Consider the following 25,781-nt stretch of genomic DNA (forward strand, 5'->3'; position numbering starts at 1 on the left):
CATTATTTTAAAGTTGTTCAGTTTTGGGGGAAATCATCCCAAAAGCTGTTGAGAATTTTTTGATCCACCGCACCTCAGAACAGCCTTGTTTCTCCAGTCAGCTCACCCAGTACTTATTGTATAAATCTGTGTATAAGATGACCTCTAATTTTTGACTAAAGGGACATTGTCTTGTACACAGTAAAATACGGTACATTGTTCCAATTCCTTAACTGTGGTTAAAGGATCAAGTTTTTCTCAACCTACATAGGCTCATGTAAGAACAAAGATTCAAAGCCGTATGGAAATTGCCCAGTCACACCTAGCAATAATTTTACCATCCTACTAACCATATATTTCAGTACCCTAATACCCAGTAGAAATGCTTTTCTAAATGTAAAGTGTTTTTGCAGGGGTGGGGGGTTGCAAACATCATTAAAGCAAAATGAGATATACAGTGGTGCCTCGCAAGACGAAAAGAATCCGTTCCGGGAGTCTTTTCGTCTTGCGGTTTTTTCGTCTTGTGAAGCAAGCCCATTGACGGAGTAGCGCTATTAGCGCTATTGGATAAAAAAGGGCTAAAAACGGCTTTTTTAGGGGGGGGATTAGCGGTTTTGCTGCTAAAATGCTTTTAGCAGCTTAGCGATTCAGAATAAGGGGTTTTGGAGCCAAAAAAAAATTCAAATTTTTCCGTCATTTTTTGTCTTGCAAAGCAAGCCCATAGGGAAATTCGTCTTGCGAAGCGCCTCTGCAGACGGAAAACCCTTTCGTCTTGCGGTTTTTCCGTCTTGCGAGGCATTCGTCTTGCGGGGCACCACTGTATTCATTTTAATGAGATAGTTAGAGTTTTTGCTTTGTAGAAAGTAAAACCACCCATAGAGGCAAAAAGGAAATGGCATTTGAATGATTCCTAGCACTATAAATGAAAACTGATATATAAAGAATAAGATCTGTGGTTTTGGTTACTCTAGATGACAATCACTTGCACACAGGCAATTGGCATAATGGTTAAAGTGTAGGACCTGGACCAGGGAGGCATATTGGAAAAATCATCATCATTTTATTTGTATGCCGCCTTTCCATAGTTAAAACAATGCTCAAGGCGGCTTACAACATGACAAGATTTACATAATTACCAACATAACAAAAGTCATAAACAATAAATAGAACACATCAAAAGTACACAACCAAATGGAAAACAATTTCCACATGAATCATAAAATCTAAAACTAAGAATACAGTATTAATATCAATCACAATTTAAAATGATATAGATAAAAAATAATAGCAATTTAAAAAAACCAACAACAGAGGCCTCTCTGCCCAGCAGCAGCAGCAGCAGTCCTTTATGGAGCCTGTCAAGCCCCGCCCCAAACCAGGTGGAGAGAAGCAGGTCAGTCCTTAGACTTCTGATCATCAGGCCAGTCATTCTCCACCTAACCTAGTTTGTGGAACACTTAGGCTAAAATATGGTAATTTCATGAGCTTCTTGGAGGTAGAATGTGAGATAAAATGCCTTTGTTTATCACATTTATCAGATGGATTACTCTAGCAAGCACTATGTAGGGGCCATCTGCTCATTGGAAGCCAATATTTTCTATTTGTCTTCAGATTAGAGAACAGCTCAATCTGAAACAGATACATGTTGTACAAATGCCTTTTATATGGCATTATTATATAGCATTCTTTATCTTACAAGGGTGGTGCTGTGGTCTAAACCACTGAGCCTCTTGGGCTTGCCAGTCAGAAGGTTGGCAGTTCGAATTCTCGCGATGGGGTGAGCTCCCGTTGCTCTGTCCCAACTCCTGTCAACCTAGTAGTTCGAAAGCATGCTAGTGCCAGTACCCAAATAGGTAGCGCTGCAGCGGGAAGGTAAACGGCATTTCTGTGTGCTCTGGTTTCCGTCACAGTGTCCCGTTGCACCAGTAGTAGTTTAGTCATGCTGGTCGCATGACCCAGAAAGCTGTCTGGACAAATCTGACTCCCTTGGCCTGAAGAGAGAAGAGCACCGCACCCCATTGTAACATTTGACTGGAAATAACTGTCTGGGGTCCTTTACCTTTACCTTTTTATCTTACAAATGTCTGGTTTACTTACTAACACCTGGTGGCGCTGTGGTGCACACCACTGAGCCTAGGGCTTGCTGATTGGAAGGTCTGCAGTTCGAATCCCCACGACAATGGGGTGAGCTCCCGTTGCTCGGTCCCAGCTCCTGCCAACCTAGCAGTTCCAAAGCTCGTCAAAGTACAAGTAGATAAATAGGTACTGCTCCGGCGGGAAGGTAAACGGCATTTCCGTGTGCTGCTCTGGTTTTGCCAGAAGCAGCTTAGTCATGCTGGCCACATGACCCAGAAAAACTGCCTGTGGACAAACATCGGCTCCCTTGGCCTGTAAAGTGAGATCAGCGCCACAACCCCCGAGTCATTCGCGACTGGACTTAACTGTCAGGGGTCCTTTACCTTTTTTTATCCTGAAATACAATGAGATCCCAAATTCCCTCTCTTTACTTCCTTAGTGGTTGCACAGGTAGACTTCTGATGAGTGGTATCATATTTAGAATCTCTCTTGGGTGACTTGCATTATTTTGTTGCGATTGTCAGGTGCAGCACCTGGATGCTATTCCTGGAGAAGACCTGCTGCTGTCTGGTGAAGTGACCTGGCGCCCCCTTGTGGAAACAAATGCTCAAAGCATCGTGAAACCTGCTTTACCCACATATAACGATGAAGGACTCTGAAATCTTCATCACCCTGCTTGAAAACGTTTGCTGCTGACTGTGTTTAATTCTATATGTGGAACAATTCCTGGAAGTGGGACTTGATTTATACTGTGGGGATTTCCAGGAAAGAAAGGAATAAATGCTGTATTTGCTGTTTGAAAGAGTGATTAGAACTCCTCTTTTTGTAATTATTTTCACCTTAGAAATATTAACATGCTACTTTTATAGTATTATATCTGTGGTTAAATGCTGCTAGTTCATTTCAGGAATCCCTCTCTGTTCCATTATCTGGCTGTTCCAACACACAGGTTCTTGAATGGAGCTTCCTTTTCTTGAGAGCAAAATAGTTTACCAAAGTGACAGGCAATATGCTTTTCGTCTAGTAAGAGGGGATCAGCTGTCTAAACATATCATAATTCTGTCTTCCATAAAACTGGTAAGCACAAGCATGGATATGAAAGACGTTCTTCGGTACAAGTATTGTGCGTCTTGGGACAAATGAGAAACTAGAATTCCAAAGCTTGAAAAATGCGGAAGTTTTTGAAAGGATTGCCTGCCCTTTCCCAACTAAGGTTAGTGAAGGACAGTTTCCTTCCTTGCCTCTGTAATAGTTTTTATGACCCAATAGATGGAAGACTTTTTGTTTCTTTTTTAATGACCCCATGGGAGGCAGAGAGCCAAGCTAGGCATGATATTGATGTGCAGGTTTTAAAAAAGGCAGAACATCAGCTGGCATTTTCTTTCCACTGAATGTTCTATCTGCATTTGAGAAATTTACCTGAGGATTACAGCATGGGAGGGAGGTGTTACATTTCTCCTCCATGCCTGATGCAATCTTGATTATTGTCAGCCCCACCCTAGCTGATGCTATTTGCATTTTTTAAAGCTGCACATTATGCTTGTCATGTCAGGCTGGTTTGGGCCTGAGACTTGTGACTAAAAACACTTCAGGGTTCCATGTCTCCAAACTCTGTTCTGAAGGTTTTTGCAGTATGAGCAAGATTTCCTATTCATGGGTTTGTTTTGCTCAGGTCACCTCTTTATAAAATAGTGGCTCAGGATCCTACGTGACTAACAAGAGTTCATTCGCTTCAAAACAGCCCTTGTATGTGCTGCATTAAGGAGGCTAGCGCATTATTCCATTCTAGAGGCACAATCTATTTTGTTTCTCTTATGGTACAACATGTAAGCCGAGAAACAATTCTCATGTTTTTCCTTACCATGTAATGCCTTTGCTGAAAACCTGGAGAATAGTTCTCCACACACATTTTAAAATTTGATCCTAATAAATGTACTGAAAACAATATAGAAATAAGTCTTTCATTTTGTACAGCATGCGCATTCACAGAAGTTGGCTTTTGATGCTTAACCAGGTCTAGGCATGTGCTCTTCCTCATACCTTCCAAAGGGCTGTCAAGTTTAATCCTCTTGGGGAGACTCAAATATGACCCCCAGCACACAAACCTGCTCTTCAGTGGGTGCATCCAGGCAAGCAGTCTTATGTTCTGTATTTGCTACTGGCAGATAATTATGTGATGGGGTGGACTAGAAAATGCATTATTTAGTGCTATTATTCCTGGGGAGGTGGTTGCATGAAAGAAGCTTGTACTTCTTTTAAGTAAAGGCAGACGTCTTTCAATGACTGGCTTTCATAGATGTTTCACCCTAGCTGCCTTCCTGGTAATTGTCCTGCTCCTCTCCTCATTCATTACTGTAGGGATGGGGAACCTTCAACCCTCCCAGCAACCCCAGCCAGCATTGCCCAATATCAGGGATGTTGGGAGTCTAACAACATTTGTCACAGGTTACCAACCCAATCCCTGCATTTTTTTGAAAAAAGTGTTGAATTAAATCTGTTGCACCTGTGTACCTATTAATGGAAATTTGCTTCTTTTAAAAGCTTGCAACACCACTATCCCTTGCTGAGACACACTGAATCGATTCTGTTGGGGGAGGGGGGTGTCTGGGTACACTGGTAACTCTACAAATTCAATGTGTTAGGGGGAAACTGAAAACCGAAGCCCCAGCTCCAGGCTCGGGAGGCAGGCATGCATGGGAGATGTGTGCAAATTAGTATGAAGACAAGAAAGAACAAAACTACAATGAAATGAAGTGCAACAAGCTGGCTGCTCTGAATGTACCCCTAGGCCTCTGCTCCAGCAACAGCTACCAATTTTCTTTGTACAAAAAAAAGTCAATTTGTTATTTTTTTCCCCAAAGCAAACTTCCTCAGTTTAACTTGTTATAAAATGAGTCATATAAAGAAACTTTATATGTGTGAGGTATATTCCACTTCTGTGAAAACATTACAAACCAAACATTTTTTTCCTCAGTTTATTTAAGATGCTTTTGTTGCAAACTGAGCTAAGGGGAGAGAACCTCTTATGTGTGAAGTATTATGCAGTGTGTGTGAGAGAGATAATAACACCTTGTAATTCATTACAGCTGTGTTGTATTTACATAAAAGAAGGCTTAGCTGTGTAGGAATTTGCTGATTAATTTATTTTTAATGGGAGTGAAGTATACCTAGGACCAAAATAAACTTTACTGTGTGTATCTTGCTGCTCCTGGAATAGATGGAAAAAGTAATGGTAGATATTTTGGCACAAAGCTACATACATTAATTCATATTCCAAATACTCACTTAAACATTAACCCCACTCCTGAACCCAGGACTGTCTTGTCATCCAGCAATGCCATGGGAGTACAATACTGCCAGCCAACCTTAGTGGAGGCCTGGGATGCACCGGTACAAAGCTGTCATGCATCAGATACGCAGTTTACAGTCTAGAATTGTTGAAGTCTCACTTCTAAGCCATGGGACCATGTGGAGCCCAGGGGACCCTGACCTCAGCATGTTTAAATACTATTGGTTTTGTTATTGGCTACTCAAATATTGGCACCTCTCAGTGAATTGAGTGTCAAGTTCTAGATCCATATTAATATTCTGTGGCCCCAGAAAATGCCACATGGCTGTTGAGCTGCAAATGGAGGCAAAAGAGAAATGAACCAAGAGAATGATATCTTGGCTGTCGGTGTACAGTTGCAGTCAACATAGGAAGGTAAGATACTGGTGACATGGACTGGTTGTACACAGATGAGTGGCAGGAGGAACCAGCTGGGGAAAGACCAAGGGAAGGAGGCTTAGAGCCTAGGGAATGGTGGTGGGACAATGATGAGTGGTCAGAGGGAGACTAGTGGGAAGAGGAGGGGTTGGAAGCTGAAGAGGTACAGGCCTTAGTGAGCTGGGAGGATCTGTGGCAGAGCGAAGTCTAGAATCAGAGACAGAGGCTGAAGCAGGAGGAGGGAGGAGGGAGGCGGGAGGCCAAGAGGCAAAGATGAGCCAGGCTGGTGAAGAGTCATGGGTGTTTCCCCCTCCTGCTGAAACAAGCTCCCCTCTTTTCTCCCAGAACCAGAAGAGGCTTGAAAAGGGCAGAGGAAAGGTTGGCTGCCCGCAGGTGCAGTCTCTGATTGCTTGGGGAAATCCCTTGAGAGGAGACTTAAGACGGCTGTGAGGAGGTGGGGACTTTTAGTCTCAGCAAGTAATTTTCATTAATTTACTCCATAATTTTCATGGAGCAAGACCACTGGGAATGCCTGCTCTGCTCATTATTCCTGACACTCAATGAAGTCTGTGGAGATCATGTATTTACTAACAACAACAATTTATATGTCACCCATCTGACAGTTGCCCCAGCCGAAAAAGAGTTAACTCCAACTTTGAACAATGTGATTACTGATTGGTAGGCGCCTGTGACAATTGGGTTGCAAGAAGCACTGCACAGATTGTTAATTTGTTTCACATATTTACAGTGGGCCCAACACAGCACACAATCCTACAGTGAGCCAGCTAATATTTGGAACCCTACAGCCACCAAAAAATTCGGGGTTGACAGGGATAGGTCTTTCAGCCATCAAATGCCTGAGTTAAACTGAAATGCTTCACAATTCTTCTTAAAGTTAATAATGAGGGAAATTGATAGATCTCACTTGGGAAGACATTCTACAAATGGGGAGCCACCACCAAAAAGGCCCTCTCACGGGTAATCACCAACAGGGTCTCCCCTGCTAAGTATAGGAGGCAAGATGGCTGATGTTGCAGGTCCCAAGCCATTTAGGGCTTTATCTGCTCATACTAACACCTTGAATTGGGCATGGTAGCTCATTGGTAGTCAGTGCACTGCTCTAAAGACAATGGTCCCATTGGGCTGTCCCAACCTGGCAGCCACATTCTGCACTAGCTGAAACCTCCATACTGTCTTCAAGGATAGCACCATGTAGAGCACATTACAGTAGTCCAGGTGGGAAGTCACCAAAGCCTGGACCACTGAAGCCAGGCTAACACAATCCAGGACTGGCCATAGCTGATGAACCAACCTAAGCTGGGCTAGGACTCCTAGCCACAGAAGCCGCTTGAGACTCCTGTGACAGATTGGAATCCAAAAGTAGTCATGGACTACAAACCTGGTCTTTCAGGGGGAGTGCAGTGCCTAATTCCCAGACCCACACACCTTGTCAGGATTCAGCCTCAGTTTATTGACCCCCATCCAGCCATCACAGCCTCTCCTGCTTGTCATGGAATGGGGGGGAGGAGAGAGAGAACTGCATGTCATCAGAATACTGATGGAACCAGGCTCCAAATCCCTGGGTGACAGTTCTCAACATTTTCATATACATAATGCACATAATGGACCCTTGCAGGACCCCACAGCTCAAAAGCCATGGGGCCAAGCAACAGTAGGCAGCAACTCAGCAGGAAGGAGTAAAACCACTTTAATGTAGTGCTTCCAGATTCCACCTTCCTGAGTCCCTCCAGAAGGTCACCATGGTCAATAATGTCAAAATTCCTGAGTGGTCAAGAAGGGTCACAGTCCTCTTTTCTCCCAAGAAAGGACATCAGTCAGGGTGACCAAGGCTGCATTGGTGCCAAAATCAGGCCGGAAAGTTGAATATATCTAGATAACCTATTTTCTCCAGGTGTACCTGCAGCTGTCAGCCACCACCCACTGGATCCAGAAGGGAATATTAGAGACAGGCTAGATCCAGGGAGGGCCACACTTTTGAGGCAAATGCATGTTGTCCTCCTCCCTTACCAAGAGTGCTTTAGCACAAGGCTCTGATGGCCTGGACAGGGGTTTGGGGTTGAAAAGGCTGGGCCCTTCATAACCAAGTGGGGGATTTGAACTTTAGTCTTTCCAGCTTGAGTCCAACACACTGACCGCAGGTGGTTCTGCAACACCTGGGGGCAAATCCTAGCATAGTCATGAATTTGCTTAGATATCTAGATAAGGCTCTATGATTTAATCTCATTAGAATAGAGAAAGAGGTTCACTGTGAAGGCATGTAAAATGGAGATCATGAAACAGCTGGCACATTAAGAGCGCTATATGCATCATACCTCCTCCTGTGCAAACAATTGCAATCTATAACTGAAAGGTGTCTGTTGCAACATGTCTTTGAAGCAAGCCTGTTCCATTTCCTACAGCAGTCAGTGGACAGTACACTCAACTGTGCTCCCATGTCGGTTCACTTTAGACGAATGTTTCCTTTTAAGTTTAGGGTTCAGATATGTGAATATGTAGTTATGTTTTTCCTCAAACGTTTATTGTTATTTAGATTTCTATCCCACTGTTTGCCTACAAAAATGTTTCCTCTTGTGATAAAATAGCCTCAAAGCTTCCTGGAACGGGAATTGGTTGGGGGGAAAGTTGATGTCGCAATTACTACCGAGAAGGTAGTTGAAAAATAAATAGTCACTGCATGCTTGCCAGGATGACAGGCAGATACTAATTTCACACAGCAGCACTTATCCAAATGAATCAGAGGGTGTGACTGAGTTTTTGTTTAGAAAGTTCCAGTAGAAAGGGCTTTATCATAACCAGAAACCATATCAATAGATTAATTTATTTGGGGGTTTTTTGTACTTTTAATTTGACGGTGCTGTACAGTCTTTCTGTGCATGGTTTCAACACTCCTGCAAGGTAGGCTATTGTAGGGATTAGATATAGGTCCAACGTTAGAAAAGACATCCCATGGAGTTAGCCACCAAGGTAAAGTAAAGGTACCCCTGCCCGTACGGGCCAGCCTTGACAGACTCTAGGGTTGTGCGCTCATCTCACTCTAAAAACCGGGAACCAGCGCTGTCCGAAGACACTTCCGGGTCACGTGGCCAGCGTGACAAGCTGCATCTGGTGAGCCAGTGCAGCACACAGAACGCTGTTTACCTTCCTGCTAGTAAGCGGTCCCTATTTATCTACTTGCACCTGAGGGTGCTTTCGAACTGCTAGGTTGGCAGGCGCTGGGACCGAACAACGGGAGCGCACCCCACCGCAGGGATTCAAACCGCCGACCTTTCGATCGGCAAGTCCTAGGTGCTGAGGCTTTAACCCACAGTGCCACCCGCGTCCCCATGTACTTCCTCCTAAGTTTTATCACAGAATTTTTTATCACATAGAATCATAGGAACCCCAAGGGTCATCTAGTCCAAACCCCTACAATGCAGGAATCATAGCTAAACTTGGTCAAGACCACCCCAAGAGTATCACTGCAGAGCAGTGACGGCAGGGCAGTAGATAATACTGCCTATTATTTCTAATTACTATTATTATCCTCATTAATACTGTTTTCGAATATGCCACCAGGGCTGTAACTATACACACCCAGATGTTTGCAAAAATGTCTAACAACAATATGTTGTGAACAGTGCGTGTCTCCTTCATGACTGGGACTCTCTTCCTCTCATTAGGGATTTTGCAATATTTTAATATTGCAACTCACAACTGCAGGCATATCTATTTGTCTAGCATCGATTCAGTGGGGAAGCTCCAAGCTGCTACATTGGTGTATGCTTGCTTGCTTTCTCTTTCTCTCTGCCTTCATCTCTTCTTATACCTGCCAGACTCACAAGCAAAGCCAGGATCTACTTACTCTTCAAGCCTGCTTCCATCAATTGCTCAATTTACCTTCATTAGGGCAGTGTTCTTAAAGTTTGGGTCCTTGGCTATTGTTGGACCACAACTCTCATAACTTCCACCCAGTTTAGCCAGTAATGGTTGATGGGAGTTGTAGTCCCAACAACATCTGGGGACCTAAGGTTGTTGAACACTGGATAGGGGAAAATGGCCCTAGGAAGAAGACAGAGCTATTGCTATGCTCTCCCGCTGTACCTTCATCCCTGACACTGTTGCTGTGTTGAAGTGAGCAGGGCTGGATCTGACCTCTCCTCTTGCTTGCAGCATGGCAACAAAGCTCTCCACATCACTCTACCCTGCAGCCCTTCCTTCCTACTGCCTCTATCTCCCCTTGAGTGAAGAGCAAGGCTGATTCAGCTCACAAGCTTGGCCTTACGCCAAGAGCAAAATGGAATAAAGGGTTCTCTGCTCCAGCACCACAACCCCAACAAGATTGCACCCCCAATTACCACCACACCAGTGTTGCTATCATCATCATCATCATCATCATCACCACCACCACCACAGCAATGGGGGAATCTAATAATAGATCTCCAAATTTCATGTCTTGTTTGACCATAAGCTGGGTGGACTTGGAAGGCTTAGAAATTAAAATGATGTTTCCTCTAACAAAAGCCATCGTGACCAAAGAAGCACCTGGCAAACATGCCTCTAGATATGGCTTCCCTTTTTTAGGCTAGGTCACATCACCAGGACACCATTAATAATTTTGCAGCTCCAGCCCCCTGTACAGTGCCTGTGGTGGCAACAGAGGAGGAGAAAGAGGCAGAAGCTTGTGCTCAGAAGCAGTATTTAAATGTGATGGTCTTCCAAATTCATGTAGAAGAGGGCTATCAATAGCTACTAGCCATGATGGATCTGCTCTGCTTCCACAGCAATGCTTCTGTGTACCAGGTGCTGGAACCCACAGGAGGGGAGAGTGCTCTTCTGGTTGAATCCAGCTTGTGGGCTTCCCACAGGCATCTGCTGGGCCACTAGGAGGAGAAGATGCTGGATGAGATGGCCAACTGGCTTGATCCAGCAGGCTCATCTCATGTTCTTATTAAAATGAATGCAAACTGCTAAAGCAAATCAGTGTCTGGGGTCCAAAGAGCTCATTGAGTGAAGGGAAGACACGTCAGCCTTGCCTCCCTGCTGTCCAGATTTTGACCCCCACTGAAACCATTGCATCACATCCCAGAGTGTTGTTGGCCTTTAGGAGTAGCTTTGGGGGAAAGCGGGACAAAGGACAAAGGAGGAAGCAGGAAAACAGAAAGCTTTGTAAGCCAAAGTACACTTGGGTTACTCTGATTCCAGACGTCACCGTTGAAAAATGAACATTTCTACATGTGTAACAAACGGCAATCATGCACTACCATATTTTTGTAATGCCCACAGTTCAGAAACATTGATAAAAATGCAATAGTATTAAGTAGCTATATGTCAGTTCTAACTGTCAGCAGCAAGGATTAATTGCTGCTCTCGTATCCAAAGGCAATATGCTTTGCAAACCTTAAAATTAGGTTGTTATTATTAATAAGAAAATGTATCTGGAATATTAGTTAAAGACTAGAAAATACTTCAAATAGGTTTTCTTCTCCAACTTGGTGCTGTCTGGATATTTTGAACTATAATTCACATCGGCTCTGGCAATTAGCTATACTGGCTGGGGTTAATAATAATAATTTATAATAATAATAATAATTTATTATTTATACCCCGCCCATCTGGCTGAGTTTCTCCAGCCACTCTTTAGGTTGATTGGAGATATAGTCCAAAACTTCTGGAAGGTACCAATCTGGGGAAGGATGCAATAAACATAAACACAAACACACACACACACACACACACAAACACACACACACAAACACATGGAATTCAGCCATGGCTGATCCTTAGGAAATGATCCAGTCAAAAAAAGTATAGTAAAGTTCCATTTACTTCAATAGGAAATACACAAGCATACATTCAACTCTCTCACTGAAACCAGTGCAACTTCAAGTGTATATTCTGCCCTTCCTTTTTTGTATCTCTATTTCTATTATTACTATTATTAAATTTTATATACCACCCTGTACCTGTAGATCTCAGGGCAGTTCACAACATAAACGTTTGTTACTAAGTAAGGAACACTGAATATCCTTGGGGGCAATGCTTGCTCTTATGGGCATTTTCATATAATGCATAATGTATGCTATTTATATATCAATATTATTAGCCCATGAGAACACTATGATGTAACAGTGAGTAAATACAAATTGATCAAGGCTGGTCCTACCATTAGGCAGAGAGAGGCAACTGCCTCAGGCAGAAGGTGCTGCAGAGTAGCAATGGCAGCCCTCTGGCTGTTTCTCTTAAGCCCACCAAATGTTTCCCCTTCTTAGCTGGAGAATGCCCCTGGGTATGTCTCATGGCCTCCACTGGGACCCCTAAGCTGGCCTGCTGCCTCAGATGCAGTCCAGGAGGCTATACCATTGCCAGTGCAGAAATAAGATTCAGTTGCCAGTTCAATGAGCTTCTGTACATTGAATGGGGAGCAGCATCATTTTGACCTTTGCCTCAGGCAACAAAATGTCTTGGGCTGACCCTGAAAGTGATAGCAGAAGCTACTTATGCATCCCCACCACCACCATATTATCAACATTGTTTAGAGATATTAGTTGCTTGTTACCTAAAATGTATGCAAGCAGCTCACATTTTTTAAAATACACATAAATTCATAATATCATTTAAATGTCATATCAAACTTTTTAATTTTCAAGCGAACACCTACAATTCCTTTTTTTAAAAACACCACACATGCAGCCCGCAACAGTTGCAGGAAGCTTTAGCAGCACACTAGCACCAGAACAAAATTGACTCAGCCCGTCAAAAGCCTAGTGGAAAAGCTAAGTCTTTACCTAACATCAAAAATATGTCAGTGAAGGAGCCAGACAGACCTCACTGGGAAGAGCATTCCAGAGACAAGGAGCCACAGCCGAAAAGGCCCTCACTCAACATCACCCTCCAAGTTTCCCTCAGAATAAGTTCCAGAGGAGAGCTTCAGATGAAATAACCTAGAAATAGTCAGAATGCTGACTACGCTTGTCCTAAATCTAAAAATCATGGTTATTAAAACATTGTGAAAAAATAAGTTTGCCTAATACTTTTCTGGTGCACTTCAAAGAAAATATGTGCTCTGGAGACCCTAAACAACCACTGCCCTGCCCTGAATTACAGCAATTTGCAGAATTTATTGCACAGGTGTGCACCCATTAACACCAAAAGAAAAAAAGAATACTAATGTACACTAAAGCACTACAATCTTCCTTCCTATTTCGAGCCTGGCTCAGTGTTAATACATTCTGTTTTCATTTGCATATAGTTATTATAGTCACATAAATCCACACTGACCTTAGAACAGGTCCCAGCATTCCTCTCGAGGCATGAGAACTGCCTGAACAGGTTTCAGGGTTTTGACTGCAACAGAGAAATTTGTTCACGGTTAGTTAGGGCGGGAACTTATTTGAGTCTCACTGCTTGAGGAAGCGTACCTAAAAGCAGCTACTGCAGAAAAGATGGGGAAATCCTTCTTGACATTTCCATGAGGAAGGCAACATCGAAACAGGCCCTGTTTCCAGCAACTACTTCTTCCTTCAGCAGACAAATTGGAACAACCAGAGAAGTTTCCTTCTTCCTGGAAGGAATGGATGTTTAGAAGAGGCTGAGGAGGACAAAGGATACGGATCCTCAGGAGCTAGAGAGTTGTCGTGAGCTACGTTGTCGAAGAACCCAGCAAAAACCAAACAGCAAACAGGAGGACTCCTGACTGAAAAAGCAGCAGAATTTTTCTCAAGAGGGGCTATCATTTTCTCTGAGTACTATCATGTTTGGCTACCCAACAGCAGAGGCAATGAGCTGGCTCCACAGGGGCTATGGGAGCTCCCAAGGGACCACAGGGCAACTGAAAAGCCGTTTGGATGATCTGAAAAAGCCCTGGAGGGTGGAAATCACCCCTTCAATGCTGCAGCATAGCGAGACGGCCAGGCTGGCTGTGGATGCCTTTCTGGAACAGGGAGAAGGTGGCTACCGGCAAGCCATTACGAAGGAAAAGGAGCTGCCATTTCTTTCCACATTAGATATGGATTACATGAGCCAACACAGTCAAAGCATCACAGGGTCTCCGATTAAAAGACGAGAGTCAGGGCTGACTAGAGAAGACAGTGGTGACGGGGCTTCCCTCCTCTCTGGAGTCACATCTGGGACATACTTCCCATTTATGTCAGACATCGATCCCCCAGATCTGGAGCTCGGTTGGCCAGAGGTTCCCACAGTCTCATCATTTGGCCAAACAGAAGTCACTTTGTATTTCCAAAGGGACAAGACACACAATGTAAAGGAATTACTTCGGTCTCTGATAGGCAAGGCCAAGACAGTAAGTAGAGCATTTGATATATAAACCAAAAGGGGATGATGGGGCTGATCATTGGGGTTCTGGTGTTGCACTGGAATTACAGTGGTACCTCGGGTTAAGTACTTAATTCGTTCCAGAGGTCCGTTCTTAACCTGAAAGTTTTCTTAACCTGAAGCACCACTTTAGCTAATGGGGCCTCCTGCTGCTGCCATGCCACTAGAGCACGATTTCTGTTCTCATCCTGAAGCGAAATTCTTAACCCGAGGTACTATTTCTGGGTTAGCAGAGTCTGTAACCTGAAGCGTATGTAACCTGAAGTGTATGTAACCTGAGGTACCACTGTACTTATATGTTTGCAAGGCTAGTCCTACCATTAGGAAGAGTAAGTTGACTGCCTCAAGTGAGCAGTTCCCCCTCCTGTTCCCTCTGAGCCCCATTTCTGTACTTTTCTGTTGGCAAACAAAGCTGCATGTGCCCTACAGTCTGTCCCAGGTGTGGTGGTGGACACCATCCTGTTCCTAATATTGTAGTAAAATGCACGTCTACGGCCATACTACCCTGAACACGCCCGATCTCGTCTAATATTGTAGTAAAATGCAGCTGCCTTCTGCATGTGGAGTAAGAGTGGGGTACCTTTTTGTCCTTCATCTCTGGCAGAAAACTGTCTTTGGCCAGTCCTGGTAGCTTGATCCCATTTTTATGATATCCTACTTAGAATTTTTGGGTTATAGCCAACACCACTGCTCTGCTCACGCAGCAGATTTCAACTTCCACATCTGAACTTCTCCCTCCTTTCATGTGCCCAGCAGTCTCCCACACAGCACCTCTACTCCAGATGGTTGGGATTTTGGTTTGGATTTGGACAGCATTGGATACAATTATTTAAGTATTATGTCAACCCCGTGTGTGTTTGTGTGTTAGTATTTTAGCCTTGTATGAGTTTCTTATCTGATGGGTTACATGACAGGCTTTGACGCTCTATTGCTCAGTATTGTAGTGGAAAGTATGTCATATTTAGCTATTGCAGAAGTGGCCAGTCTATATTTTCAACACCATTATAAGAATTCTGGCGGAAGAATAATATTTTGCCGCACACCTTAGAAATTATTAGATTTACTTATATTATTCTTTAGTATAAAGTCATTTTTGCAACCTAGGAGCGAGAACTTCACCATCATGGAGCAGATGGGTGTATGCATGGCCCAGGTATCACGTGCAAAACTCAAAAACAGAAGCAACATTAAACTGTAAATAATCTCTCCCAGCTTCTGAAAATGTTTTCCCTAAAGCATGAAATGGTAGAGAAAATGGTTGTCATACACTCATTAAATTTGGTGTGGTCTCCAAGGACCAAATAAAATGGCTTCCCGGACCATACCTAGCCCTGCAGTCTCCTCTTGGCCATTCCTAAACTGTAGCCCAGCAGAATCTCAAGACAGGAGAGTTCTTTGGGATGAGTCAGTCAAGAAATGTATGTGGAAAATGTTATACCACAGTCCATGTGGCTTTTCTAGGAAAGAACCATGAATAGGATGCCAGGTTCCTGCTAGTTCATTATCTCCTCAAAACTTGCCTTCATAGTAGTTTTTCCTCTTCAGTGTAAAATGTTTGATGTTTATTCTCTCAAAGGAGTAATTCCAAAGTGTTTGTGCATGTGTGTGCTATGTCAAGATGTCTACAGACCTTGCTCTGGTGACTGCTGAAAGTACTTAACAGAGCTTGCAACACATCTGTGAATAGATTTGTTTCCTAAATACATTTACATGTAGATCTGTTATTCATTTGAATAGAATTAATTTCCATTTAATCGTCTATGACATTCACGCCAAACACTACCACTTTAACAGTCATGGCTTTCCCCAAAGAATCCTAAAAACTGTAGTTTGTTAAAAGCACTGAGAGTTGTGAGGAGGCGGTAAACAAATCACAACTCCCATGATTCTCTGGAGTAATATAACAATCCATACAGTCACAGCAGGCGCTGTAAGTCTCCCGTGTGGTTTGGCTTCACCCCCAAAGGCGCACTCCTCCATTGTCTCAGATGCCAACAATAATAAGAACCGACAAGAGCTGTGTGACTGTATTGCCTGAGGAAGAGGTGGCAAGGACACATGACGGGTGGCAGGATTAAGTGCACTCCCAGTTTGTACAAATACTTAGTGCTAATCGACATTTATGGTTGAGATCAGTTAATTCAGCTGCTTACTGGAATGTTGTAATATTGGTGTCATTACAAAACCCCTACAGAAATAAGAGTGTGACACTGAAATTAAGCTCATTAGTTGGCAGGGGTGCCAGATCTATGGATGCTAAAGAACTGAATAGAAGAGAGGAAATGTCACTATCATTGTGGTGGGAAAGACACACCTTGAGAAATTAGTATTTCTATTCAATTCTTATAGCAGCTTTGCATATCACAGATTAAGACTGTGCATGTGTTGTACACGTTTGCATTTGAAGCAGCTGAGACAGGACAGTTCCGAGGGTCGCTTACAAACCCATGATTACAAATGCATGTATGCACATGCGCACACGCATGCATATATAATCCACATATCACTTGTTCTAAGCCACTCATTCATTTTATTTGTATGCCATTTTTCCATACACAAAAACATGCTCAAAGCACTTACAACAAAGAAATGGGAAGGCATTTCAAACACTACAAAAACAATTTCAAAATAACATAAAAAAACAATAACATACAACACATTCCAAAACTGTAAATATAACTAAATGCAAAAAATATGTGAAGATCACTTGTGCTTTAGCTAGCTCAGCTGGTTAGAAAATGGTGCTGATAACATCAAGGCTGCAGGTTTTATCCCCATATGGGACAGCTGCATTACAGGGGGCTGGACTAGACTAGATGATCCTAGGGGTCCCTTCCAACTCTACAGTTCTAAGATTCTATGATACTTAAACAACATGCAGTAGCCAAAAGCAAATATAACAAGGGAGTTAGACAATGGGCCTTTTCAGCTCATACTCCTCCTTCACTGCTGTAACTCCTGTGTGCACGCTATCATTGAGCTATGGTCAATCTCCTAATATTTAACTCTATTAACTTAATATTTAATACTCATGGTGAAACAGAAATACTTCATATGTAAAGTATACTGTTGCCAGGTTAAGGCATTTTTAATTCCCTCAGGCACTGTATATAAAATGGATAGTTTCGCTCTTATGGTAAAAGATGTTATATTTGAAACACTGTAATTGAGACTTCCATTATCCTCCCTGAATTTGTTTTAAACTTGTGGTTAATTTGTGGGGTGGTTTTTATTTATGGAGTTGTTGTTGGCTCCACCCCCACCCTGGTATTTCATTAAGTAATTGCATTTTATTGTAATTTACTATTAGGAACCAGTCTGGGATATATTTGCATGAAAGGCAGCATACAAATACTTTAGATTAATCCATCTATTTGATATGAGAAGAACTTCAAAGTACAGGATTCCCTTCAGGTCCTGGCCTGCCAAACTGAGTTATGAAACTCCCTCCACAATTAAGCCTTGGGGCATTTCCAGATTGCCACCATTTTGTGGGCGGGATTCAATTGCATACTGCCAAATTCAGATTGCACACCAAACCCGCTTGCAAAACAAACAAGCCCTGAACTTTCTGCTATAAGGAGTGTTGAGGAAATGCACTGAAAACTGTAGAGAAACAATTGCTTAATGTGGCTGCTATGTGGCTGCATTGTATACTGCTACATGTTGGGGTACCAAAGTTTTGTGGGTGCAAGGCAGCCATAATTCTTATAATAAATAAAAGTTAGAATCAATGTTTGATTAAACTGTGCCAAACATGGAAATTCCTGGGTGTGGCTTCCAACTCTACAATTCTTATTCTGTGATTCTAATGCAGCCAAGATAGCAGTAATGCTGGTTAGTAGATAAGGTGATCTGGGAACAGAAATATGACCTGTTGTGATGGGGATGACCTCTACCTGAAGCACCAGGCTTGTAGCTCCTGGCCTAGCATTACACCTGGCTATCCAGGCAGCTGCTGTGGCTAGGAGTGCCTTTGCTCAAGCTGAGAAGGCAGATCTAGCCACAGTGACACATGCCTCAGTCATATCACCACAATGTGTTCTACATGGGGCTTCCCTTGAAGTGTGTCTGGAAATTATACTTAGTCAAAATGCTTTCTAATGCTCACTGTTCGGCTAATACATAAATCCCAGGATTATCTGAAAGACTGGTGCTGCAATGGTATTTATTGCAAACAACAACACTGCTAAGTCAAATCTAGAAGGGGAAAAAACCACCATGAGTGAACAGCAGAAAGAACACTAAGATGTACCTATTTGTCAGCGATATTGCATAGACTCGCCATAAAAAGTGAGTTACCAAAGGACCGATATTCCACACAAAAGAGCTAGTGTGGGAGCAGCCTAGGATAGAGGGCCAGAAGAATCTCTGTGCCAAAGTACTCTTTATCTGCAAAGTACTCTTGCTCTTCCATTTTCCCAAAGCAAACTAAATCACTTACAGAGATACTGGAACTCGTTGCTATGTTTTGAAAATAATTTTTAATAGTACAGATCTACTGCTGGTATTTTTTAACATGTCTCCTATCACTTTCGCCCCCATCTGTGCAGGTGATTGCGATTATGATGGATCTCTTCACAGACATGGAGATCCTCAGTGACCTGATGGAGGCATCAAGCAGACGGCGTGTTCCGGTTTACCTGATCCTTGATGAAAAGAACTTGAGGCACTTTGCAGAAATGTGCAATAAAATGGATCTCACTATGGATGACTTCCCAGTACGTTTCTAGTTAGTTTTGCTAGTATAGTACTACTAAGTTAAAACAACCTGTGAGAAAATATATGGACATTAAAGGGGGAGGACAGTTATATGCCTGTCATTATAGTGCCGTGAGAGAGGGTGGGGGCTAGAGACCTCTAACAATTCTTAGCATCCTCACCAGACCTAAACCCCAGGCTTTTTTGGAAGACATAACAGTTAAATTTGTATAACACCAATATCAGTTTGCAGTTTTGCTATACCGTCATTTAAAAAAGAAGATTGAATTTTGATCCCTGCCTCCTTACAATGTAGGTGAAAAAGTACAATGTGTTGCTGAATGTTTGTTCAGCTGGATGACAGACAGAAAAGCAAACAGGACAAGTGCAGCCTGTAAAGCAGAGGTTGTGCATTGGCAGAGGTGGCTTCACGTCTCATTTCTACCACTCAGGAGCAGCTGAACACCCCAAGAGCAGAGACAGTGACAATTATCAGGGCTAAGTCACAAAGGCACATACCATGCATCAGGATCAGTGACACACTGTGAGGTCTTCACCCAAGTATTTCCATCCATCCATTTTGGGTGAAACCAGATAGGATGGCAACAGAAACATTTGTTTATATACCCAGGTCTGCCTTGATCACATATAAAGATGGGTTTAATGAAAGCTCATGCTTGAAGCACATGGGGCCAGAGAGTGAACCACACACACACATCCCTTTTCTTCCATCTATGCTCATTTCTGGTATGGTAACTCAACTGAAAATAAAACTGCCTGAGGGAGCAATAGAATTTAAAATATTTTAAATACAATTGGGGCAAACATGGATTTAAACTTACGGGCCTGCTGGTGTCATGTCTAATTGTGCCCTTTGTCTTCTCAAACTATGTTCTTCTTCAAAGCACTTTCTTCAGGAATTAAAATATAAGTTCTGCCTTGGTGGATTGGACCAAATTCATCCAGTTCAACAGAATTCTATTTCCATATTCTAATAATCAAATAGCCTGCTTGTCTACATTATTTAATCTATATTATATTTGTCAATATGAGCCTGATCGCACACTCTTAATAACCATTCTGTATCAGAGATTTTTCTTTTCTGCCACTTTTGGGTTACTGCAATTCTGGCTGTTCGAACGTATTGCACATTTATTGATAAAGAGTTATGTCTACAGCTACTATAGCTTTCAAATATCTAAATAGGATTTGAAAGGAGTCAAATGATAGAGGCCCCACAACCGGTTTCCAGTATTTTATAATTTTAGAGTATTTTGCCTCAAAACATGAGGCAAAACAGCTCCTGGTCTTTCATATCTGCAGCAGTTATTATATTTTGAGATATATATTTAAACTGCAACTATGCATCCTCACCTGGGATTAAGCCCCAATGAACTCACTGTGCCCTACTTCCAAGTTGACATTTACTGTATATAATTGTGCTGTTAATCTTCATGGGGTAAGGAAACATGTACATGCGATTTTTTAAAGAAACATTCCCTTAAATCCAAACACACTGTTGATGTAGATATATATACTGCAATGGCAAATTCCAAGTTTCATATTAATTTACACACACTGCATACATATTTAAGTTCAGCACAGAAAAGACGGGACATTTGTCTTTGCTCCCTTTGATCTCTACTGTGCCTTGTTCCCATTTCAGAATATGCGCATACGCTGTGTGAGTGGAGACACATACTACAGCAAAGCTGGCAAGAAGCTTACAGGACAAGCACTTGAGAAATTTGTGTTGATAGATGGCGAAGAAGTCCTTGCAGGGACCTACAGGTGAGATATCATGAACAATGCATGTAAGATATGGCCACCTCTTTCTTTAGGACCTGTGCTATTTTAGGCCCTGTGAATAGGATTGATATGCTTGCTACTTTGTTCATGCAATTTGGCAGTGGGGTATATGAGAACCAAAACACAGCCAATCCTTTGAAATTCACACTTCTCAGAATTTTGCAGGGCAGTTCTTCCATGGAAACAGATTGTGTTGAGAGTATGACTGACCCAGACATTGTGGTTGAACATGGATCTCCCTAATCTCCTTCCAAGTAAATAGAGATAATATGACACTGACACAAACATTTATATAAAAGAGATAAGTTTCACAAGCTGACTGTCCACTCATTGATCTTGTCCCTTTCCTTGCTGATGCTATAGCAGCTGTATTTCATCATCAGTAAGTGCAGCTTCCTTTTTATCTGCATGCCTCAATTACCCTGCCACACATGCCAATCCCTTGGCTTTGCCTTCAGGAGGAAACAGCCCTGTCTTGTTTTAACTGCAGCCAAGACGACTTCCTTGACTGATACAACTCACTCCTTTCCACCCAGACAGATTCATCAACACTTTAATAGCTGCCTTTCCCTTGCCCTCTCATTTTAACTTACAGGAAGCCTGGGAACCCAGTGGAATGTTCCCATATCATGAAGCCATCTCAAAGAACTACAATGCATGCATTCCAAAATGGCATTTCCCCCCTTAATGGCTTTTAATAGGAAGGGATACTTGGGTGTGGAAGTTTATAATAACTTGGCAGTCAGACTTGTTAATTGTCAAGGGCATTTAGGAACAGGGTAACTTATTGCACCAGCACAAGACACCATTGATGCAGTATTAAAACCCCACCCACTGGATTCTTGTGTTGCTGGGATTAGTCGCACTTCAACTATTCTACTCAGAATCCATTTACACATTTCCAATTTCAAATAAACCAGACAAAACGGGACAAGTCTCCTGTACCTTTAATATTTATGTAGAAGAGGATGTTTTAGCAATTGCAGCTTGTCATCCAGAGCTGAAAACCTACAACTCCTGAAATCCCTTCTTCTACATCATTATTAAGGGTCCAGAAGTTCCACCCTCCGATGCCACTCTTTTGGGGCTCTTGGTTCACTAACCCTCCTCCTTGCATTTCAATGATCCCCAGTTAGAAGAGGGAGCAACTGATGCTACTAATCTATTCCTGCCTCGCATCAGGTCCTGGATCCACTACCCCATGGGTAGGCAAACTAAGGCCCGGGTGCCAGATCCGGCCCAACTGTCTTCTAAATCCGGTCCAGGAATCAGCGTGTTTTTACACGAGTAGACTATGCTTTTATTTAAAACACATCTCTGGGTTATTTGTGGGGCATAGGAATTTGTTCATCCACCCCCCAAAAAAACAGTCCAGTCCCCCCACCACAAGGCCTGAGGGACAGTGGACCAGCCCCCTGCTAAAATGGTTTGCTGACCCCTGCACTAGCCCCTCACCCCAACAATACTTGTGGGATTATTCACATGTTGTCCTTCCCTTGTTTGCCCACAATGCCAGGCCAGTGGGAAATCTCTAAAAGAAACGGTTTCTTTATAAAAAGTTCTGGGAAATGGCTAACAAAAAAATTAAAAATGCATAATACAACAGTAAATAAGAACATGATAAAATAAACTGTAAATCACAGCAGAACATTGTTAACTAATTCGATTCAGCAGCAGGAAACAACCAGCGGGAACAGTGAACCAAAAAACTCAAGAGTCCCAAACTCAGAATCTGAAAGATAATTAGAGCAGAGTTGGAGTGAGCTTCTCTGACAGGGTGCTGCCACTGTAAGAATGTCATATCGTAAGCTGATGATTTCCACTGTAACCCCAATGGCACACAGACCTGGAGCAAACCTCTTGGAGGAAGATGGAGGTCAAGCCTCCCTAGACACCTTCTCCTCTAAACTAAATTTTAAACCAATATATATGGAGATTAGCTCCAGTAACTCATCTTGAGCAGAAAGTGCTTTACACATGTTCAGGAACACCCATTACTTTTTCATATCCCAGAGCTGGCCCTTAATATTGAAAATAAAGTCCAGGGCTAAACCCTTGTAAAGGATTATTCACATTCTGCAGCAAACACCCCATTTTTGCTTCGATTTCTATTTCTGAACAGTCACCTCTGTAACATGTGCTGCCAACACAGCACCACCTGGAGTTGCCAAGTGGTAGGGCCAATGATATTTCCTTACACTGTAGACTGGGGAGCAAATCAAAGACAAATCTAGGGAATACTGGTGTGCATGGAATGGCCCACAAGGTCTTTTTCTCTGACATACTGACTATATGACAACAACAAACAAACCTACCAGCTTTTCCCCCATATCTGTTGCTAGGATCTTATAACAACCATGAAATATAATAGCTTGGCATATTCAGGTAATAGCTTCAATTATTGCCCAACAAACCTAATGCTTGTGAACTCATCCTGAATCACTGCTCCTCAAACTGCTCCACCCATTATTTTCATGCACTGAAATAATACTGATGTGTTCAGCTAACTATCCTGTCCAATGCATTTCCATAGTATCCAAATAGATAACTATTTGAAATCAGAGTTATTTTGTATGTTGATGATTCACAGGGTCTCTGAATCCTTTCCTTTTCAGTTTTACGTGGCTGTGCAGTCAAGTCCACACTGGCCTAGTGACACACTTCAAAGGAAAAATTGTTGAGGACTTTGACAGAGAGTTCCGATGCATATATGCCGAGTCTAGATCTGTGAACAAACTCAGCATCCCCAAAGCTGAAAAATCCACAACCTCTCCCCACAGATTGTTGCAGAAACTTGAGCCAGTTTCTAAGCGTATTCAAATGAATGAGAGCGAGACCACAAGCCCCTCAACTAGCCTCTCAAATTCAAGCGTAGTAAGCATAAGGAGATCACCATATCTAGACCTGACAACTTCTAATGCACACTGTGAAATTAAAGAATGGACTCCCGGTGAAACAAGAATGAATGTTTCAGGCTTCCTGGGACTTAATGACTTGAAATACCAGCCCAGGGAGCTGCTGGACTCTAGCTGCAGTGCATCAGCTAAATTAAATGATGCACCTAATCTACTAAGACTTAAGACATCTTTGCTGTCAACATCTTCACCAATACTAAGCAACAACACAAGAAATGGGCACGATTTGAAGCTTCTGCCTGAGAGTATAGGAATGAAAGTCAACAAAAAGTTCCCTTATACTGTTCAAGCTATGGAAGATGTAAACAAAATACAGAAGGATGAAAAACCAGCAACTCATGGCTACAGCAGACTAGATCTCAGTAACAAGCCTACTAAATCAGTACATTTTGAGCCGAAGACCACGGATTCTAGTTCCTATTGCTCCTCTGATGATGTGCCAACGAAAAACAGCAGCAAAATACACAGGGATGAAAAAAGAATGACTCTTGGTCACAGTAAATTGGATCTCATTACCAACTATAACAAGTCAAAACCAAAGCTAGTTCACAGTCGATTTGAGATGTAATTTTGTATTATCATTTTAGCAAAAACATATGATCTGATTCAAATGGTTAATTATAACTGCAATAATACAAAAATATGGAAGTCCCAAATCTCCCATTCATAGTTGGGTGTATCAGACTTAGTTTTAAAAAACAAAAAACCTGAATAGTCTTAAAAAGGAGTCCAGAAATATAAACCCATAGCTATGTGACAGCTATAGGATGAACTCTTGATATTGTAGGGTGCTAGAATTAATATAAAGGATGGCATATTCTGAAAGCTGGAAAATTGGTTAGTCTAGACTTCTGCACCATTACATAACTAGTGACTCCTGAAATAATGGGTGGGGTTGACTAAATCTCTCACTTGTAGAAGTTAAGAGTATTGAATCATGACCAGGAAGTCTCTTTGGTGAGGTTCATTGGGGATCTTGAGCCAACTGCTATCTCTCAGCAAAATGTAGGGTTGTTGTAAAGGTAAATGAGGGAGTAGAGTGGACCTGTATGTCATCCTGAGCTCAGTGGAGGGAAAAAAGGATAAAAATGTAATCAATCCATTTAAAAGTAACATGAGGCACACAAACCACCCACTTTAAAATACTGGTAGAGAGACTTCAATTCAGCTTGTTAGTGGAACCAGAAGCACTCTCTAGTCAGAGCTGCAAGAAATCGTTGCTGCCAAGGGGAAGAGTTCACAGAGGTAAAAGTTGTAAAGATCAGCAGAAGCCAAAGTAAAAGCTATGCTCCCACCTACTCCCAGTTGTTACTTGCCCACTTCTCTTTCCTTCTCCCCCAGAAATGTCAGAGTCAGGGCTGACCCACGCATGAGGCAAGGTGAGGCAGCTGCCTTAGGCAGCAGGATCCACAGGGGCAGAATATCTGGCCTCCAATTAATGCATTGCCTGCTGCTGCTGCCACAGTAGCAGCAACAGCTACGGTGCACTCTGTGGAGGCTGGAACTGCTACCTCGGCAGCACCTTCCTGGTGAACAGAAGGTGCTCCTGGTCTCCTCCCGCTCTTGTTCCCAATATAGGTCTTTATTCCCCCCTTGTTCCCAATGTAGATCTTCACTCAGCCATTCTTCCATGGTAGCAAGGAGGTGCCATTTTGAGGTTTGACTCAAGTGCCAAAATGTTTTGGACCAGCCCTGCATAAAGCTATTAATTCTAATGGAGGAAGCAGCAGATAATATGAAAAATGCTTAGTGATAGGGGGATTAGTCATATGAAATTATGCAAAGCTACTGTATAAATCCCAGTGCCTTGTCAGTCATAGGTTTTGCTCTTGTAAAAATAAATAAATAAATGTGCTCTTGCAGGAAGAAAACACCGAGAATACATTGGTTTGCTTTGATTGTATCTCTTAAAAATAGCCTGTGAACCCTGTGATGAAAGATAGCATGGGAAGGGCTATAATTATTGACTCTTTGTGTTTAATAAACACTTTTGTGTTGCACAAGTTGGGCCTCTGAGTACTGAGCACTGGTGTCACATATACAAAAAGCCTTTCCAAAGGGTGATGCAGATGCCTGGAAATGTCCTGAACAGCAGCCTATACAACCTGAATTCTGAATTCCTTGAGACTGTGCTGTGTGTGTGTGTGTGTGTGTTTAATTACATGAACACATGTTGTATTTATCCCAAATAGGTGGTCAACCAGATTTTAATAAAGGGTTTACGCAATCCTAGAATACCTCATTCCACCTGAGCCAATGGAACA

At 42.5% G+C, this 25,781-nt stretch overlaps 3 protein-coding genes across 7 annotated transcripts in view; 2 read left to right on the top strand and 1 right to left on the bottom strand.

Moving 5' to 3' along the window:
- Window positions 1–4,000, top strand: part of UQCC1 (ubiquinol-cytochrome c reductase complex assembly factor 1) — a 40,664-nt gene extending 36,664 nt beyond the window's left edge. For all 4 annotated transcript variants that reach the window (XM_083444137.1, XM_083444138.1, XM_083444136.1 and 1 more), the window contains one exon: window positions 2,580–4,000. In XM_083444137.1, coding sequence (XP_083300263.1) covers window positions 2,580–2,714 — 135 coding nt within the window. In that variant the 3' untranslated portion in view covers window positions 2,715–4,000. The remainder of the gene's footprint in view (window positions 1–2,579) is intronic.
- The window catches only part of CEP250 (centrosomal protein 250), a 132,578-nt gene that overhangs the window by 104,310 nt on the left and 2,487 nt on the right, over window positions 1–25,781 (bottom strand). For both annotated transcript variants that reach the window (XM_083444115.1, XM_083444114.1), the window contains exon 3: window positions 13,040–13,105. The gene's annotated coding sequence lies outside the window, so the exon portion shown is untranslated. The remainder of the gene's footprint in view (window positions 1–13,039; window positions 13,106–25,781) is intronic.
- FAM83C (family with sequence similarity 83 member C) lies at window positions 13,127–25,520 on the top strand. Its single transcript, XM_083444132.1, has 4 exons — window positions 13,127–14,060; window positions 18,646–18,813; window positions 20,460–20,584; window positions 23,218–25,520. The coding sequence occupies exons 1-4, from the start codon at window positions 13,512–13,514 to the stop codon at window positions 24,083–24,085; spliced, it is 1,710 nt and encodes a 569-aa protein (XP_083300258.1). The 5' UTR covers window positions 13,127–13,511; the 3' UTR covers window positions 24,086–25,520.

This window comes from Podarcis tiliguerta, assembly GCF_965153285.1.
Source record: "Podarcis tiliguerta genome assembly, chromosome: 6".
Classification (NCBI taxonomy): Eukaryota; Metazoa; Chordata; class Lepidosauria; order Squamata; family Lacertidae; genus Podarcis; species Podarcis tiliguerta.